Source organism: Mizuhopecten yessoensis, unplaced genomic scaffold (assembly GCF_002113885.1).
Source record: "Mizuhopecten yessoensis strain PY_sf001 unplaced genomic scaffold, ASM211388v2 scaffold2307, whole genome shotgun sequence".
Classification (NCBI taxonomy): domain Eukaryota; kingdom Metazoa; phylum Mollusca; class Bivalvia; order Pectinida; family Pectinidae; genus Mizuhopecten; species Mizuhopecten yessoensis.
Window position 1 is genome coordinate 231,310 of NW_018404481.1, and position 21,529 is coordinate 252,838.

The 21,529-nt window shown below is 36.8% G+C and overlaps 1 protein-coding gene across 3 annotated transcripts in view; it reads left to right on the forward strand.

Moving 5' to 3' along the window:
• The window catches only part of LOC110445461 (glutamate receptor 4-like), a 25,760-nt gene extending 5,541 nt beyond the window's left edge, over nt 1-20,219 (forward strand). Inside the window, exons 2-13 of one of the 3 annotated variants that reach the window (XR_002462359.1) lie at nt 7,740-7,895; nt 9,077-9,256; nt 13,107-13,403; nt 13,635-13,834; nt 14,426-14,482; nt 15,333-15,575; nt 15,940-16,050; nt 16,336-16,461; nt 16,906-17,115; nt 17,461-18,272; nt 19,545-20,013; nt 20,182-20,219. Coding sequence is in view for 1 of the 3 variants with exons in the window: in XM_021490112.1 (XP_021345787.1) it covers nt 7,740-7,895; nt 9,077-9,256; nt 13,107-13,403; nt 13,635-13,834; nt 14,426-14,482; nt 15,333-15,575; nt 15,940-16,050; nt 16,336-16,461; nt 16,906-17,115; nt 17,461-18,272; nt 19,545-19,788 (2,636 nt within the window). In the remaining 2 variants the exon portion in view is untranslated. Of the gene's footprint in view, nt 1-7,739; nt 7,896-9,076; nt 9,257-13,106; nt 13,404-13,634; nt 13,835-14,425; nt 14,483-15,332; nt 15,576-15,939; nt 16,051-16,335; nt 16,462-16,905; nt 17,116-17,460; nt 18,273-19,544 lie in introns of all 3 variants that reach the window. The other 2 variants (XR_002462358.1, XM_021490112.1) reach the window with 2 other exon arrangements.
• Nucleotides 20,220-21,529: the final 1,310 nt, after the last annotated feature.

Consider the following 21,529-nt stretch of genomic DNA (forward strand, 5'->3'; position numbering starts at 1 on the left):
CTTTCATAACTAACAAAGACTATCAAAAAACATAGGCATACAGTACTCGACGAAAAAAATATATTACAGGAACAAACTGAAGTCACAAAAATATATATTTAATAACTTTTTGGTAAATGTTGCAAGAAAATATAGGGATAAATAATAGCTGCACCATAGATAACAACCACCCCAGCATTCAGGCAATATCAGAGAACAAACAACAGGATGCCCACTCCAAATTCAAACATGTAGACGAACACTTCATAGACAAACAATTAAAGAAAATTATCCCTAAGAAAGCTACAGGGCATGACAACATCTCACCTAAACTACTACGAAAGAAAGTTAACCCTAAGAAAGCTACAGGAAATGACAACATATCACCTAAACTACTACGAAAGAAAGTTAACCCTAAGAAAGCTACAGGAAATGACAACATATCACCCAAACTACTACGAAAGAAAGTTAACCCTAAGAAAGCTACAGGAAATGACAACATCTCACCCAAACTACTACGAAAGAAAGTTAACCCTAAGAAAGCTACAGGAAATGACAACATCTCACCCAAACTACTACGAAAGAAAGTTAACCCTAAGAAAGCTACAGGAAATGACAACATCTCACCCAAACTACTACGAAAGAAAGTTAACCCTAAGAAAGCTACAGGAAATGACAACATCTCACCCAAACTACTACGAAAGAAAGTTAACCCTAAGAAAGCTACAGGAAATGACAACATCTCACCCAAACTACTACGAAAGAAAGTTAACCCTAAGAAAGCTACAGGAAATGACAACATCTCACCCAAACTACTACGAAAGAAAGTTAACCCTAAGAAAGCTACAGGAAATGACAACATCTCACCCAAACTACTACGAAAGAAAGTTAACCCTAAGAAAGCTACAGGAAATGACAACATCTCACCCAAACTACTACGAAAGAAAGTTAACCCTAAGAAAGCTACAGGAAATGACAACATCTCACCCAAACTACTACGAAAGAAAGTTAACCCTAAGAAAGCTACAGGAAATGACAACATCTCACCCAAACTACTACGAAAGAAAGTTAACCCTAAGAAAGCTACAGGAAATGACAACATCTCACCCAAACTACTACGAAAGAAAGTTAACCCTAAGAAAGCTACAGGAAATGACAACATCTCACCCAAACTACTACGAAAGAAAGTTAACCCTAAGAAAGCTACAGGAAATGACAACATCTCACCCAAACTACTACGAAAGAAAGTTAACCCTAAGAAAGCTACAGGAAATGACAACATCTCACCCAAACTACTACGAAAGAAAGTTAACCCTAAGAAAGCTACAGGAAATGACAACATCTCACCCAAACTACTACGAAAGAAAGTTAACCCTAAGAAAGCTACAGGAAATGACAACATCTCACCCAAACTACTACGAAAGAAAGTTAACCCTAAGAAAGCTACAGGAAATGACAACATCTCACCCAAACTACTACGAAAGAAAGTTAACCCTAAGAAAGCTACAGGAAATGACAACATCTCACCCAAACTACTACGAAAGAAAGTTAACCCTAAGAAAGCTACAGGAAATGACAACATCTCACCCAAACTACTACGAAAGAAAGTTAACCCTAAGAAAGCTACAGGAAATGACAACATCTCACCCAAACTACTACGAAAGAAAGTTAACCCTAAGAAAGCTACAGGAAATGACAACATCTCACCCAAACTACTACGAAAGAAAGTTAACCCTAAGAAAGCTACAGGAAATGACAACATCTCACCCAAACTACTACGAAAGAAAGTTAACCCTAAGAAAGCTACAGGAAATGACAACATCTCACCCAAACTACTACGAAAGAAAGTTAACCCTAAGAAAGCTACAGGAAATGACAACATCTCACCCAAACTACTACGAAAGAAAGTTAACCCTAAGAAAGCTACAGGAAATGACAACATCTCACCCAAACTACTACGAAAGAAAGTTAACCCTAAGAAAGCTACAGGAAATGACAACATCTCACCCAAACTACTACGAAAGAAAGTTAACCCTAAGAAAGCTACAGGAAATGACAACATCTCACCCAAACTACTACGAAAGAAAGTTAACCCTAAGAAAGCTACAGGAAATGACAACATCTCACCCAAACTACTACGAAAGAAAGTTAACCCTAAGAAAGCTACAGGAAATGACAACATCTCACCCAAACTACTACGAAAGAAAGTTAACCCTAAGAAAGCTACAGGAAATGACAACATCTCACCCAAACTACTACGAAAGAAAGTTAACCCTAAGAAAGCTACAGGAAATGACAACATCTCACCCAAACTACTACGAAAGAAAGTTAACCCTAAGAAAGCTACAGGAAATGACAACATCTCACCCAAACTACTACGAAAGAAAGTTAACCCTAAGAAAGCTACAGGAAATGACAACATCTCACCCAAACTACTACGAAAGAAAGTTAACCCTAAGAAAGCTACAGGAAATGACAACATCTCACCCAAACTACTACGAAAGAAAGTTAACCCTAAGAAAGCTACAGGAAATGACAACATCTCACCCAAACTACTACGAAAGAAAGTTAACCCTAAGAAAGCTACAGGAAATGACAACATCTCACCCAAACTACTACGAAAGAAAGTTAACCCTAAGAAAGCTACAGGAAATGACAACATCTCACCCAAACTACTACGAAAGAAAGTTAACCCTAAGAAAGCTACAGGAAATGACAACATCTCACCCAAACTACTACGAAAGAAAGTTAACCCTAAGAAAGCTACAGGAAATGACAACATCTCACCCAAACTACTACGAAAGAAAGTTAACCCTAAGAAAGCTACAGGAAATGACAACATCTCACCCAAACTACTACGAAAGAAAGTTAACCCTAAGAAAGCTACAGGAAATGACAACATCTCACCCAAACTACTACGAAAGAAAGTTAACCCTAAGAAAGCTACAGGAAATGACAACATCTCACCCAAACTACTACGAAAGAAAGTTAACCCTAAGAAAGCTACAGGAAATGACAACATCTCACCCAAACTACTACGAAAGAAAGTTAACCCTAAGAAAGCTACAGGAAATGACAACATCTCACCCAAACTACTACGAAAGAAAGTTAACCCTAAGAAAGCTACAGGAAATGACAACATCTCACCCAAACTACTACGAAAGAAAGTTAACCCTAAGAAAGCTACAGGAAATGACAACATCTCACCCAAACTACTACGAAAGAAAGTTAACCCTAAGAAAGCTACAGGAAATGACAACATCTCACCCAAACTACTACGAAAGAAAGTTAACCCTAAGAAAGCTACAGGAAATGACAACATCTCACCCAAACTACTACGAAAGAAAGTTAACCCTAAGAAAGCTACAGGAAATGACAACATCTCACCCAAACTACTACGAAAGAAAGTTAACCCTAAGAAAGCTACAGGAAATGACAACATCTCACCCAAACTACTACGAAAGAAAGTTAACCCTAAGAAAGCTACAGGAAATGACAACATCTCACCCAAACTACTACGAAAGAAAGTTAACCCTAAGAAAGCTACAGGAAATGACAACATCTCACCCAAACTACTACGAAAGAAAGTTAACCCTAAGAAAGCTACAGGAAATGACAACATCTCACCCAAACTACTACGAAAGAAAGTTAACCCTAAGAAAGCTACAGGAAATGACAACATCTCACCCAAACTACTACGAAAGAAAGTTAACCCTAAGAAAGCTACAGGAAATGACAACATCTCACCCAAACTACTACGAAAGAAAGTTAACCCTAAGAAAGCTACAGGAAATGACAACATCTCACCCAAACTACTACGAAAGAAAGTTAACCCTAAGAAAGCTACAGGACATGACAACATCTCACCCAAACTACTACGAAAGAAAGTTAACCCTAAGAAAGCTACAGGACATGACAACATCTCACCTAAACTACTACGAAAGAAAGTTAACCCTTAGAAAGCTACAGGAAATGACAACATCTCACCCAAATTACTACGAAAGAAAGTTAACCCTTAGAAAGCTACAGGACATGGCAACATCTCACCTAAACTACTACGAAAGAAAATCAGCGCTTAGAAAGCTACATGACATGGCAACATCTCACCCAAACACTACGAAAGAAAATTAACCCTAAGAAAGCTACAGGACATGGCAACATCTCAACTAAACTACTACGAAAGAAAGTTAACCCTCAGAAAGCTACAGGACATGGCAACATCTCACCCAAACAATACGAAAGAAAATTAACCCTAAGAAAACTACAGGGCATGACAACATCTCACCCAAACTACTACGATTAGCACAGACCATCATCAAACCTATCACTACACTTGTAAATCCCCCCCCCCCTTCTTAGCAGCAACATTTCCAGACACACACAAACAATCTACCCACTCCCAACTCAGTGACTTCTTCGTTGGTGTCTTTGATCCTTACCTCTTTGCATTCAGAGCAGGGTTTTGATGCCAGACGGCATTATTGCGAGTCATTGATGAATTTAAAGGGAGGTTACTGAACACGAAACACCAGAGTGCAATGGGCCAGGTATCCTTAATCAGCGACCTGCTGTTGCCGGCGTATTTGGTTTTTATAATAAATAATTTGTCTTATTGCTTGAAAAAATTCAAAATATTTTTCTAACAACCAATGCAAAAATTGAGACAGTTATTTGTACTAAATTTGTAAGTATAATTGGTCGTGTAATTGTGAGTACTGATATCATTTTATCCAAACTTTTAGTCAAATGATTATGCGTATTACAATATCAGTAAGTTTAGTCATTTTCATAGATTTCGTTTGGTCTTGATAATTGACCATTTCAGCTTTACTGTCCATATCAGGTGCGTGTAATCCAGGAGAGGGAAAACAAAACGAGACCGGCCCAGGAATCGAACCAGGGTCTTCCAAACTCTAGATTTGTGTTCTAAACAATTGATGTAAATGGTGATCGGCAGTTGTGTTGAACATTACGTCGTGAAAAATGAGAGAATGTGTTCATCATCTATAAGCACATATGCATTACATATGTACATAATGTCAGTGTATATAACTGCATTTATATAAAATATCAGTGTGTGTTTGCTAATAACGGAAATTACAGACAATTTCACATTTAAATCAATCATTTTCATGGCGATGTCGATAAATCGGAAACCTGGGTCGACTTCAATTTCCGGTTAAAATCAATCAAACACATCGTTGTATTAAGTAACTACATGAAACTACATAGCCATAAGGGAGCCTTGCTTTGAATTGACTTGGTGTGGAAAAGTTAAGCCGTAGTCCGAATTATTCTGACGTCTTATCGACTTTTTTCATATCGGTCTGTCGTCGATTAACGTCAGAACTCCGGCCCTCTATAATATGCGGGAAATATGCGACCCGCGCCCGGAGCGCACTTCAAACTGAGATTTTAGAAACAAATCGTCACTTTCACACACATGTCGCCCTTGGATCGAAAGATCTATTCTTTATGCACTAGGTGGTATTAATAACATGTTTCAAAGATCATTACGAAAAGTATTTTCCAACGTTTTCTATACCAACCCATGTTTTTAATGGAAATTAGGCCATGAGCAATATCACATGACTTGACGAGATGTCGCGTTACCGAAGGTATTTCCTAACGTTATGACGTAGGCCGGCGAGAGTTTAGTCACGTGGCATTAGAAGGCGGGGCTATAAAAAAACTAGAGTAAAACGGAGTAAGTTTGACAAAATATGTTTTTAGTGACTGTATTGGTTGTTTGAGGCATGTTATGTATGTTCATCTTGTGCATAAAGAAAAGATCTTTCGATCCAAGTGCGACATGTGTGTGAAAGTGACGATTTGTTTCTAAAATATCAGTTTGAAGTGCGCTCCGGGCGCGGGTCGCATATTTCCCGCATATTATAGAGGGCCGGAGTTCTGAAGTTAATCGACGACAGACCGATACGAAAAAAGTCGATAAAACGTCAGAATAATTCGGACTAGTTAAGCCGGTCCTCATTTCTTTAAGAAATCCTGTTATAGATTAGCAAATTGCATTTTCACTGGATTGCCTACTTTGATGTTTTTATCCAACGAGTTGACAATTTGTGTTCTTCATGAAACAAGATTTATTAAGAAAACTAATTAGCAACGGCGGTATTCACCAATTCATTTCATTGTACTACAGGTCATTATATTACAATGGATATGGCACGTGCATTGACAGTCTGCATTTGCATATATTGAGTAAACGTCACATAAACAAGTATTGACTGATAAAAGCCTGTATTTTAATAATGAAAATACATTTTATTATTACTAGTCCAAATCCGTCTCCATAAGGCCTTGGTCGTTGCAAGGAAGTTAAACCAAAAAACAAACAATATCATTCCAAATTATCGATCAAATCCATAGCACTTTTAATGAATTTTTATTACTTATGCACAACCCTATCTTTTTGCAGAGCGCTGGTAGTATTAAACACACTGGGTCATTAAAATTGCTTCTTTGGATAGCGCATGTAACTTTTAAACTGAATATACATTGGACTTTAAAATCTGGAAAATAAAGATCGTATATACCCCCTTAAATTTGAAATATAACACTTTTTTTTACATGACCTCGATGTTTACTTACAATATAACCAACACTAACGACTCACTACTTAGCTGTATGATAAGCTTGACGACTTTGATTTGCCGGTCGTGAACTTTCATATTCTTGATAGCCACGTCCCTGCTTTGCAAACTACGGTGTTAAGATGTCACAGTTGATTCGACATTCTCAGACTAGTTCCGAATATCAACCTTTTCATGATAGGTGTCGAATGGTTACGACGGACAAACTTACAATACAGGGTTTGGTGAGATGCTGGTTGATGCCAACTTCACACAAGTTTTAGGGTCGCTGTCACGATCTCGCTGGGACATTTTCTATTTCGGTGTGCCATATGAATATTGATTTGTTTCCTTTTAATGTTCAATAATGTGGCTTGGGGTGTCGTTGTCACTACCTCACTTCTCTCTTTGAGAACGTTATATATCTCGGATTTGAACCAGATTTACCCGGCGAGTGTCAGCGATGAAGCAGAAGATACCTTCTCGCCCAATCACATGATCTTATTCTCCTAGTGGCTTTAAAAGCTCTCTGTAACGTGTGAAATCGTTCCTGTCTATATTTGCCCTAGTATCATCATGAATTTTGACTAAAATAAAAAAAGAAAATTATTTGTTTTTAATACGAAATGTGTTTTCCTTTCAAACTGTATTCAGGTAATTGGAGCTTAGTGTAGAGGCTTCATAACGGGATATTTCATACTATTTAAACAATATTCACTATCTTCCGACCCACTTTTTATTTGCTAACGCATCAGGTAAGATTTCTGACTTTAATTGTCTAATCTCGATATTACAAATATATGCGTTGTCAAATTATATCAGAAACAGATTCACAATTGTTAGTCTACCAAAAAAATGACAATTGAAACACTGACCTACACGTCAAGGTGTTGGCTAGTCTCATGCCCAGCAAAGATGTTTTCCTTACTCTCTTCTTTTTGCTGGGTAACCTGAATGACAGTTGCAACACTGACATACACGGCAAGGTGTTGGCTAGTCTCATGCCCAGCAAAGATGTTTTCCTTACTCTCTTGTTTTTGCTGGATAGCCTGAATGACAGTTGCAACACTGACCTACACGTCAAGGTATTAGCTAGTCTCATGCCCAGCAAAGATGTTTTCCTTACTCTCTTGTTTTTGCTGGGTAATCTGATATATGATTTACTTGAAGGTAACACAAGCGTCGCAGGAATGGTGGGCGGAAACAGATTACCTTGGAACTGGTTACGACTTGGCCTCTTCTTGGCGCTGTTCACTCAGTGTCTGGCCAAGAAACTGGAATGCATGCCGGCCTCCTCTGACCAAAAACGGTATACCTTCAACGTAGGTAAGTGTAAAGAAAGTAATTTAAAGTTATTTTTGGGTTTACATATCGGTAAAACAGACATTGTACATCTGGTATGCTTACCAACTCCTCAGTTTTCAACAGATCTGGGTCCTTTTTTTTTAATGTTTAAAACTGTGGTTATATTTCCAACGAAGTACCATTTACTAGAATGTATAGGCAAAACCGCGAATTTCTTAGTTCTGGTTTTGCTTGCCATATTCATATACTTAAAATTCATTAGGAAACTGCAAACAAGTTCAAGTTCAATTTTATTTATTACCTAAAGCTTTACAGCTCATCAGTTGTACAAATATACAGTGCAACATAAAGTAAACAACTAAACAACAACACACATACACACCACTTCCACACTTACTCCTAGAAGTGTAGAGACATATTTCTTGCACTGCTAAAAATAATGTTATTTTAAAATAATAAAATAACATTTGATGATAAGGACATATCAATGTATAACTGACATACATGGTGTCGTCTTCCACTAACAATTCTTACATATTTGGCCAAATTAACGATTTCTTTTTTATTTTCTGTGGACAACACCTTTTTAAATTTATACATACTTGTATAAAAAATTGATCTGCTTTTAAATACAAAATCCTGTCATCCAATAAGTACATATATTTCATCAGATTTCATATAATATCAATATTTTTACATCAGTCTACTTTTTTTAATTCCATTACAATTATTGATATAATGAAGTCAGTTGCAGCAGTTCCTTCTGTTTGAAACCAATAATGTGCTGAGAGTGACTTGGTGAGTCGTCATTATTGTACCTTCAAGTTTATAAATGATAATAGTCCACATCTTTTAGAGCTTACCGTTAAATATATCTAAAGAAAAAGGGAAACACTTATCACTTAATATTGATATTTATAAACTCATTTTCATTATCTGTAAGGGATCATTCTTGATATTTGAAGATGCGTAATACGTATTTCTTTCCTAGGCAGTGTCCCGAACTTAACATGCTTTATTTCGTATCAGTTTTTCGTGGGGGCTCGTGGTTTTCATAGTTTTAGTAGGTCTTATGCTCCAGTTATCCTATATCTGTTTCCGTATCAATTTCGATTGCAAGTTTCGTTGCAATGATGCTGAGGTGTGTATTGTGCTTTTTGACCAAACAAGCCATGCTCATTGCAAGTTTTCTGTCTGTGAAGGTGTTCTGAGCTCTCAGCCGGGACACTCCTTTCAGAGCTTTATGACAGCACATATCAAGAACAACGAGACGGCAGTAAAAAACTGCTTCGAGTCGCCGTCTGTCGTCAACATGGACATCGCTCAAGACCTAAAAATCCCGGACTCAGGGTGGACAAAAATCAAGAACAGGATGAACATCCGTAAGTATATAGAGGGGATTTACAGCAGAATTTAAAAAGTTAAAATTACAAGTCACAATGCGGGTGGGTCTGCTCGATAGTCCATAAACACACCAAAGACAATGTAATGCATCAATGTCATATATTACGAGCAAATGTCATGTTCACATGATCAGTTGTTACAATACAGTCTGATAATGTTATATGTGAGTTGTAATCTTTAATCTGTTAAAGATATACTTTGATGACATCTGCAATGTAATTCATCACCCAAATGTGTTGTGCATTGTGCAGTGCCTGATATGCAGCACATTCGGTTATCTTAATGCTGCTTATACATGTAAACTATTGAACAAAACATGATCTTACCAGGGCTTTCTACCTACGTTATTAACCTTGGTATTTCTATCAGTGGCTGTCGTTATAAGCGCACGGGACTACATACTTGGTTGTTACTGCCCACGTGTTGTACTAAAAGTGACGCGAGGAATCTTTATTTTCAATTCGAATCGAGTTTGAGCGTCAATTTTGTCTCTGCGTGTTGATGATAGGGTATCATTTCGGTATAACATAACAACATATCTATTTAGTTGGTCAGTGTCACGTAGCACACGTGAAGGATGGGACGGATGTACCGCGGTAATAAGTTTAGGCAGTTTAACCCATGCAATTCGACACCGCGGTAATAAGTTTATCAGCTTAGCCTATACAATTCGACACCGCGGTAATAAGTTTAGTCAGTTTAACCTATGCAATTCGACACCGCGGTAATAAGTTTATCAGCTTAACCTATACAATTCGACACCGCGGTAATAAGTTTAGTCAGCATAACCTATGCAATTAGACACCGCGGTAATAAGTTAAGTCAGCTTCACTTATACAATAAGACACCGCGGTAATTAGTTAAGTCAGTTTAACCTATCCATTTAGACACCGTGGTAATAAGTTTAGCCAGCATAACCTTTACATTCAGACAACGCGGTAATAAGTTTAGTCAGCATAACAATTACAATCAGACAACGCGGTAATAAGTTTAGTCAGCTTAACCTATACAATAAGACACCGCGGTAATAAGTTTAGTCAGCTTAACCTTTACAATTGGACACCGTGGTAATAAGTTTAGTCAGTTTAACCCATGCAATTCGACACCGCGGTAATACGTTAAGTCAGCTTAACCTATACATTTAGACACCGCGGTAATAAGTTTAGTCAGTTTAATCTATACAATCAGACACCGTGGTAATAAGTTTAGTCAGCTTAACCCATTATATTAGACACCGCGGTAATAAGTTTAGTCAACTTAACCTATCCATTTAGACACCGCAGTAATAGTTTAGTCAGCTTAACATATGCATTCAGACACCACATCAATACATTCATATAATATTTGTACTTCTAATCAACAGTTACAGCCAAAACGTTCTATGAATTGTCAAAAACACAATGCGAAAAGAAAACATTTAATACAATGGATGGACATAAAGGGTAACATTGATCGACATAGCTGGTACTCTTTCACCCATTTATCCAGGTACGACGTCAAAGATTTACATATATTGTTAATTTATTACAAACATCACGACTAATTAGTGCATTCATGGTAACTCATACAGAATAATTCGAAATAAAAACTCATTAACAAAAACATGCACTGACTGTCACAACATAATGCATGTCAACGATTGTCCCTTTCACTGTTCGAAATATCACTTGATACTTTAATAATTAATTTGTCGATTTGGAGATTACCTTGTTAAATTTATAATTGTGTTGAAATTGAGCAAGCAAAAATGAAAAAATAAATAAACGAAAACGTCCAATACCCAGGGAACATTAAAATTCATAGAAAAACTTCAAAATCAATGAAGCTGTCGATGTAGTATTATTCAACACCAGTGTGTAAGAGAACATCCGGTTGTCATCTGTCAGCCTTATCGCTAGGGAGTCAATGTCAGACGTACCACCATTGTATCACATGTCAGTCTTATTATCCAAAATCGTATCCCATGTCAGCATTATTGTAACTTACTACATGTCAAAAATACTGGCATCTTATCGCATGCATGCCAGCCTTTTCGCAATCAAATCACAATTTAACCTTACATGTGAATAAAGTTACAAATTTAACATACGAATATTCCTTTTATTGACGTCGATATGTACTACAATCTGTAAATAACTAAATATTGACAAATACAGTGTCAAAGTAGATATATCGATTTCATTCATGACAAAACCATCATTCGTACTCAAAATCAATAAAACTAGGGATATATGAACAAAGGAAAGATTAAAATGGAGACCCATGAAAATACAAAGAGAATAAGCCCAGGTGTTCCGGAAGGGTAAGCGTATTCTGCTTCGTCGATAACAACCGCCATCAATCTAAGTCAAATCTAAGTAATGTCACATCCTCACACCGAGAACTCGGGTAAGTGACAACAAAACCACAAGGCGCGGTAACTAGCATAATCAAAAACATCGACATTCACTTAAATTCACGGTTTAAAAAGAAAACTCATCAGTATAAAGACCAATATTGACTTTAATGAGTTATATCTTCAAGTTCACTTGTCTTTTTTAATCCGTTATAGTTGCAATGTTATCAACATTTGAATAGTTTGAACAAAACGAGAAATATAACATTTTGGTATAAAGTTATTCAAAAATTTAAAAGCCAGGCTTAAATAATAATTAATAAAATTGTGTTCTTTGTGATATCGACTAAAGATGGCTGTGCGAAGATGTTACATCTAACAGAACACCCCTAAACTCACATTTGCACCTTACCAAATCAATGACTGGGCAAGTCCAGTTTAAAACTGTAGGGGTGAATGAGTTAACACAATGCTGTAATGGTGTGTTGATTAAGGTACAGTATGTTTTATAAGTTATTCCATTTTTAAAACCATATGCCTAAAATTGAAAGCGTCCAAAAACTTTTATCAAGCATTTAGTGAGGGTTTTAATATGTTTTTAATTGTTTTAAGTAATATATAAGTTTAAAAAATATTATTAGAATTAGAAATAAAGGTTGACATAGCATTGAAATAGCTAGTGGCTCTGAAGTATCGTTAGCTTAACAAACATGTTCAATTTTAATTGCTGGACGAATTGATGTTGGAATTCAAAAGCATCTTATAAGGACAAGAAATATGAAAACAAATGAAGGTTAAGATACGTGTTTTGTACGGACATATATCAATATATGGTCAATTTGATTACTGAATCATAAAACAGATCTTTGTGATAGCCGAATACAAACGAAGCTTTGTCATTATGATAACTGTATATAAATATAACTTTGTAATGTGATTACTGACATTTACTACTAAAGCTTGTTCTGGGTGATACCTGAATACAAATAGAACTTTGTTAATATGATCAATATACCTGCATACTAATACTACTTTGTCAGTATAATAAATGAACACAAACACAACCGGATTTTTTTTTTTACTATAACTTGTTGTAAATCTTGGGATAATTAAACAAATCATTGTGAATGAACTGTTGTCGTTAATGGTTGTGAAAAGTGTCTTTGTTGCTTGCAATAAAGCACAATGACAAGACCACAGAAAATGGTTGATTGACTGAACACTAGTATATCTATAACGGAGCCATGATCTTCTCTATATTGCTCTCTGTAGACAACCCCGTGACATTTTGAAGTTCTGTGATAAAACTTATTACACTGGTAAGGTTGGAGATACTTGTTTAATTAGTGTCAAACTTTATCATTTACCATAATGTTGTCAAAATACCAATTCACCTACACTCTGGTACATGTTTCCCATCTTTGGTTTTTTGAAATTGGACAGGGGGACATTAAATAGTTTATACACGGTCATTTATTCTTGTTGAATTGTAGAGGTTATTGACCAGGCGAATCTAAGCAGTGAGCACGGATTGACCGTGGTCATCGGCCCCTTCTACACCAACATGGCCATGATCCTCCAGATGAACGGCATTCCCTATGTCGTCACAGACTACAAGGGCTTTGATTGGATAGACAGCAATCGCGTCACGGACTCCGTCCAATGGCACTCAGTGGTAGAAATGAGACCTGCTGCAGCAGAGATCAATCTGGCTATCGTTGATATATGTAGGGCACATAACTGGACGAGTGTCGTGGTCGTTTTGCCAGATAACCCCAGGGAGAACCAAGGTCAGTTTCACGTTCCTTCATCAATCTTTAGAAAGCAGCAATCCCGCTTAAATAGAAACAACTACTACAGCAGGAAATTTAACTTATTTGTAAAGTTACCAGTTGTAATGATAGCTACAGTGCAAAATGAAGGTCGCATATGGCCTAAATATATTAACATTAATGAAATTATGTAAACAAAGTACTTCAAAACTGATGCAGGTAATCAAAAATGTAATTTTTTCTTTTTAGAATGCAAAGACTTGGTTAACCAAATGATCCAGAGCCATATTTCACCAATACCGTACGCCCTCAGTCTCGGAAACACAGCCAAGACAAGTGAACAGACGCAAGATGTTCTCCGAAACGCACAGATGTTAGAACAGCGCGTGGTACTCACGTGCAGTCCAAGGGACGAAAAAGACAAGCTTATTGAAACAGTTTTACATGAGGTTTGTTAAATATGTTTTTAATTGGAAAAAACAAATTGTTTTGAATTTAATAACCATTTTAAAATGCGAAAGAATATCAGTTGATAACTAGTTCACGGTATTGATATTACGCTGTCTTAGTTAGCTGCTTGCATTAAGTTTCAACAGACACATCAGTTTACGGTAAAATAAAACAGATATGAATCACAATTTCATTTATACCCAGTTGAGGGCTGTAATACAAAATAGAAAATTTGCCAGAAATATACATGTACATCTCAACTTGGAAGTTACAAAGCAAGGGAGATAACTGATAACTTTTATTTTCAAGAAATTTGAACTTTTATTGTTTTACCATATAAAAAATACTTCACTGTATTTATAATTATTTCTTGAAATAGGTGCTGTGATAGCAAACCGTATAAGTATCATTTTTTCAGTTTTGTTTAAACAAAAACAAGAAGTGTTGAATATTACACCACAATTGGTGAAAGCTAAAACGGAAAAAATATCTTGCTTTGGAAAGCTCTATCAAATATTCAGGCAAGCAATAAATATTGTGCTGCTTAATTATGCAGCGCAAGTTTCATTCTGCCCTCTCTTTTTCTACAGGCAATGACCTTTGGTCTTCTGGAAGATGATCAAAATGTGTTCATCCTCCTTGATACGGTAAGTGTTTTGTACACAAAAAAAACCAGGATGAGTGTTAAGAAAGCTGTATTAGGGCACAGAAATGGGATGAGAATGGAAACGGTTAGTAAGTAATGACTTATGAATTGGGCAAAACAAATGATTCGATATTTATAAGAATGGCAAGCCTTAACCGTACCATTGAAGAATGGTCACTGATTGGAGCCAGAGGGCATTACCACAGAACAGGGATAGAGAGCTCTGTCATCAACCAAGTATATAAGAGGACAGCTAGGGGTCATTGCCGTCGACAAGATAAGAGTATAAGAGAAGCAAGTTCTTTAAAACAATTAAGAGAGGGAGAGTTGGAGAGCTATATCATAAAAATTGGTAGGAATGGCGATCTTGCATGTAATTCAATAGAACAGGAACAAGAGGGGGAAATAGAGGGCACTATCATCAAACTAAAATAGCAAGATAGCTAGAAGTTAATACCATGAAACAATGATAAGATTAATAATGAGGTCATTATCACAAGAGATGGATATGAGGATAGCTAGAAAGGTTAATACCATGAAACAAGGATAAGATTATATATGAGGTCATTATCACAAGACATGGGTATGGGGATAGCTAGAAAACCGTTTCCACAAAGCAGTTTTTATAGTTACAGGGTTTTAGCATGATCAGGATAAGATGACCGCGAGGGGCAATAGGATACAACAAGGAATGAACAGTGAAGAGAGCTAAACATTTCACCCTGAAATATATATTAATATAAAGAGAGATTGATCACTTTGACAGTAACTATCCATTATAGTATTAAACATTAAAGGTATATCTGCACAGCTTTTCATTTGATAACACATTATTCTATCTTTTTATCAAGTCCATGTACCTTGAACCACTCAAAGAAATGAACATGTACAGGAAGGGGTTATATGCCGCCAGGTGTCGCCTGTATGCCTTCCGGTACACATTAAATAAGGTCAACTTGACCAGCAGTCAAGAGGCCACAATCACTGACGCCGCTGAGCTGGTCAACAGAGCCCAAACTCGTTACCTCCAAATGTCTGATGGTTACTTTGATCCAGACTTCTCCAAAAAGGACTTCCTGGAAGCGTTGCGCCAGGTACTCACACCAGGGCAAAGTTCGTTTGATGAGCACCAATATTGTAATTTGCAAGTCCAACTTTTTATAAAGAGAAAACATTTAATAATTTTCAGCTCAAACTTTCTCCAAATCGAATGCATGACATTTCGGCCTATTTTATAAGAAGGTTATTTTCTCTCTTAATTCATCGTTTCATAGTTCCAGCTTTTACCGTCATTCTGATATTTGAGTAAAATAACAATATACAATGTTATGATAATATAATATACTATTTTACGTGTATATACCATTGCGTCAATTCACAACTGTCTAAGCTACGAGTTTCTGAACTCTATGTTGTTTAAGATGGAGATGGTGTTTAGTCTTTCTGTATTCACTACAGGTAACCTTCGACTCCCCAATGACTGGTCACGTGCAGTTTAACGACGAAGGAAAGCGCGTGAATTATACATTACTGCTCGTTAATCACGGTGGAATGGGCCTTTTTCACAAGGCAAGTAAGACATCATTGTAGTGTCTAAAAATGTATATATATGTAAAACACGTTCGGACAGTTTATACTTGTCATTAATATTTAAGCATGCATACTCCTAATGCAATACGAGTGATTCCAATTAGATCAATCCATTTGCTTTCAAAAGCAATAATTTTAATACTAATAACAAATGAAAATATATTCATAACATCAATGGCGACAATAGCAAAATTAGGATACTCGTGAAAATACACATTAACCACTCTGCTATTTTACTTCTTCTGTCGTTGGTCGGCCGACTAGGTTGGAGAATGGAATCCAAATGGCTCGAGCGTCCAGGACCGATTACGATTGTTTCCGTCGAGTCGAGGCATTGACGACGACCAGGGTAGCATCTTCGACAACGTCCTCAAAGTCGTCGTCGTCATTGTGAGTATTTCTTAAATACACACTTATATGTACATTGTATATATAAATATTTGGGCATTTTGCAGAAACCAAGGACACCTGCTTTGATGAAGGGGGTATTTCATTGACCTTTCAGGTTACGCCGTAGCTTTGTGTCGTCGGTTTTCTTAAATATCATGACATGTCAGGGTCGATCGGGTCATTGACGGCATTACAATCGCCAATCGGGCTCCACATGCAAATGAGTAAGTTGCGGTCAGTATATTGAGATTATACGAATGCAGATTCGCAATATTTAGATTCACCGGTCAAATACTAAAAGAATCAAGGAACGTTAACTATATGCAACGTGAAAAAGTTAGAAGTTTAGAATGATGGAGTTGCAAGGATCTCCAGCAAAAAGTAGGATTTTTGAAGTTCATATTTGATTGATGCCTGTTACCACCCATTACGTATTGTTTGCAGGAGGAACCGTTTGTCATTCGTCGGGAAGGCCGGAATGGCCATAGTTACGAGGGAAACGATCGCTACGAAGGGTTCACCATCGACATCCTCAAGGAATTGGCTAAGGTCCTCCAGTTAAAGTACGAGATTTACGAGAGTCCAAATAACGTTTACGGATCGGAAAACGCTAACGGCTCGTGGAACGGCATGGTTGAGGAGGTACTTAGTGGGGTAAGCTGAAACGGACAGCGTGCATTTTACTTTTTTTTATCTATCTACCAAGAAATATTGAGAAAGTTCAAAGAAAATCAGTTGTTTGGGGGAAATCATAAGTAGACATCGGTTTTACAGTAGCCGTAAATGTAATACGACTGTTTCTGTGACTTGTTAATTTTAAATCTTAATAAATGCATATCTTCCAGAAACGTTATGCTGGAAATTCCCTTCCCAAACAGTTTCAGATACTCGGAAGTTCCACTTTATTGGTCAGGTTAAAACTGCCTGATCTTTTGACAACTTAGTATTTTGACAACTTAGTTGTATCTATGTGCCTTATGGATACGCGTTCCTTTGTAGAGAGCCAATCTAGGAATGGGCGCCATTTCCATCACGTCATCGAGGGAGAAGGTGATTGATTTTAGTCTTGGAGTAATCAGCACAGGCGTAAACATGCTAATCAAGAAACCCAAGGAGGCAAAGAACATTTTCCAGTTCATGGAGCCGTTCTCTTTGTTCTTGTGGTTGGCCATTGTAGGCGCCTCTATCATTGTTTCTATCATTCTGTTCGTCCTCGACTACACCAACCCCGAGCGGCAGTTCACGGTCAAAGAAACCTTGTGGTTTTCAATCGGCACACTGCTCATGCGTGGAACGGACTTCTCACCACGTCCGACATCACAGAGAATCATCACGGCTGGGTTCACGTTCTTCGTTCTCATCACCGTCACTACGTATACAGCAAACATGGCAGCCTTTCTCACAACGACCAACCTGGAACAGCCTGTTACGTCACTGGAAGAGCTCGCGGAGAGGAGCGACATCGAGTGTGGCACCATTGACAAATCTGCCACAATGAAATTCCTACAAGATGGCAGTAAGTCGGTGTATAGAGAAATCTGGAAGAAGATCCGTCAATCTGATCACGGATTGGTGCAAAACTCCACTGTGGGCAGGCAACGAGTGGAACAGGGTCATTATGCGTTCATATTTGATTACCTGATCAATTTATATTCGGAGAAAAACTACTGCGAGACCAAAATGGTGGGCATACCTGTCCGATTACAGGAACATGGGATTGTGATGCCAGCCGGGGCCTCCTTCAAAACTAGAATCAATATCGGCCTCGTACAACTCAATGAGAGAAATTTTATTCAAGACATGCAGAAAAAGTAAGCAACGTAACAGTAATTTTCAACTTTTGCACAACTGAATTGTTTATGATGTTCGTTATAAATTCAATAAAAATAAATCATGTTTAAGAAAAGTATTACAACATTACAGAACGGTGCGGAGTTCATAATAGTGTTTCTTAAATTACCTTTACTGTTAATAGGACGTTAATAAAAGTTAAACCAAACCAAATCATAATAGTGTCTTCGAAAATCATATATATGTGGCAAAGAAGTAAGGATCCAGTGTTATATGGTATTTTTACCGTCTATATTACTTCTTTGACCCATATACATATATACATATACTATTTGAATAATCGCGGGGTAATCTGCAATGTGTAAGAATAGCTTGCAATTCTTGTATTGTTTTTGTATTGTTCTACGACTATGGAATCATTAAGGGCCAAACAACACTGTAAAAATAGACGCTCGTCAATTCTTTTAAAACAATCATTAAAAATAAATCTTAAAGCTTTCCCTTGAAATGTTTTTTACGTTGAAAGTCAACATAATAACATTATTTAACACCCAATAAATCACTTTTTCCGAATTTACGTAAAACTAGTGATATTAATGAATGGGGTGTTCTTTGTAGAATAATAACAGAACGTTTTGTTTTCAAGACATTTGATGCCCTGCAGGTAGGGCGTAAGAATTGTACCTGCTGCCCCCAATTGCATGATCGTAAGAGGCGACTAAATTTGGGACCTTATCTCTTCTCTCCTTTCTAAATAACTTTCTTTTTCCTAATGTCTCCCTTGACAATGCCTCACTTTTGGCCATTTGTTGAGCGTTCGCCCCTGTGAGGAAGGCTTTGGGTTCTGTCCCCTGGCCGAGACATACCAAAGTCTTTAAAAATGGCAGTTTCTACTCCTGCTTAACGCTCAGCAAATTAGGAGTGGGACGACTGGTTCGCCCGTTGTCAGTATAATGTGACCGGGTGGGGCGTCCTGCTGGGTGTCGTCGGCAGTATGTTTCAGTGAGGTAGCACTATAAAGTCGGCATCAGTTCCGCGCTATTACAAGAAGACAAACACGAACATATCGCAGCCTCCCAAAATACACACACATACACTACACGCATGCATCTTGCACACAGGAGAGGCCGTCCTTAAATGACCTTAGCTGTTAATAGGACGTTAAACAAAATCAAACAAACAAACAAACAATCAAGACATTTGAGATCCAGATATATATTTACCTTTCTTTTGTTGTCCTTATTTGTTTACGCTAAGCTTAATCTTTCAAACGTTTTATTCTATGATAACAGGTGGTGGGACAACAAGCGTAAGTGTGACAACGGAAAGTCCGGTCGTTCGTCCACGCAGGTCGAGTTTTCCATCAGCCATATGGCGGGTGTCTTCATCGTTGGCGGTTTCGGCATGGCTTGCTCCGTGGCTTTTTTCCTCTTCAAGAAGTTTTACGTGCTTGCCAGGAATGACGAGGAGAAAGACAAGATGCCAGAGAGTGTTTTACTGGACAGTTCACAAAAAATACCAGGAGACATGTTATAGAATCGTCAAAACAATGGAGGAGGAATGTTTTGCAATAGATCAACAGCTCAGGAACATTGATAAGGTTTGGATAGCCCGAGATTCCTCTGGCCCTGAGAGGTATATATATATATGATGTACTTAATTATGTGACTAAGAGAAGTATATATATCTATGATGAACTTAATTATGTGACTAAGAGAGGTGTATATATCTATGATGTACTTAATTATGTGACTAAGAGAGGTATATATATCTATGATGTACTTAATTATGTGACTAAGAGAGGTGTATATATCTATGATGTACTTAATTATGTGACTAAGAGAGGTATATATATATATGATGTACTTAATTATGTGACTAAGAGAGGTGTATATATCTATGATGTACTTAATTATGTGACTAAGAGAGGTATATATATCAATAGTGTGTATTTCATTGTCAGACTACGAGAGGTGTATATATAATAATAATAATAATAATAATAATATACAACATTTATATAGCGCCCTATATAATTTGTAAATTTCGCTTTACAACAGATGGAAATCTTTGGTGTTCATCATTTGTGAACCATATTTTTTGACTACGTGAGGTGTATGCATCTTATGCCTACCATATTTGTACACAAAACGAGATATGTTTCGGTGATGTATTTAAACATGGTTTGTTACTGTAAGAGTAATATTTTTCACGAAGTTTCTAATTTTCGCGATTTTCATGGTTACAATTTCTCTGCGAAAAATGCGCTTGTAACAATTAAATAAATCCCTACCGTAGCACTTTGTGCCTTGCTCACTTGGCCAGAAATACTCGAGAAATAGATCTGCAAATTTCACCATTGTAGCAAATCTGCGAAAATTACGGACCATGAAAAAAATTACACTGCTCTTTATAATATTGTGATTAGTTTTTCAAGGTAGACAAAAATGACTAACGGACAATAGACTGCAGATTAACATCTTCACTAAATTTAACTGGCTAGTACGACACTATATCCAAGTACAGGCGTCGATATTTATTGTTTTTTGCATACAAACAGATGAACTTCTATGGATCAAACATGCAAATTAACACAGTTCAAACAAACAAGTTTGTAACTATATATACCATATATATTATATGTGCATAATTTATTACTAAAGTAAGTTGCAAGCAAACTTCCTCGGTTCAAAAGACATTTTAATGAAGACACAAAATTCATGCAAATTGTTAAATGGTAATATCCTTTGTAAATTTTGCATGTTTTCATGATATAACTGTTTTTTTCTTCAGAAATACAATTTCCTAATGTCGAAGTTGTAAATACAATTAAAAAAGAAATATACTTTTTTGTTTCAGTTCTTACAAAGACGATAATTGCTAGTCAGGATCTTTCTCTCTCTCTCTCTCTCTCTCTCTCTCTCTCTCTCTCTCTCTCTCTCTGATTTTTGAGAATTTTGTCTGAGTGACTTTCATTATGTAAAATGCCATGTTATCCTGGTACTGTTACTTATCTAATGTTTTTTAAAATGACATGAAATAACATGATTTTAATATTCCCCCGCTGTGGGGGATATATGGATTTGTAAAGGAATAAATGACAATAAAATCATTGTGTTCGTTCTGTAAGAGGTATTGTCTTGTATGGTATCCAAGAGAGTTATTTCTAAGGGAGATAATCCTAATTAACAAAGAAATAAAAAATAGATATTAAAAAATAATCATTAGGCATTTTCATAAAAAGGGCCTTATTGGCACCCATTCTTTTGGAAATACA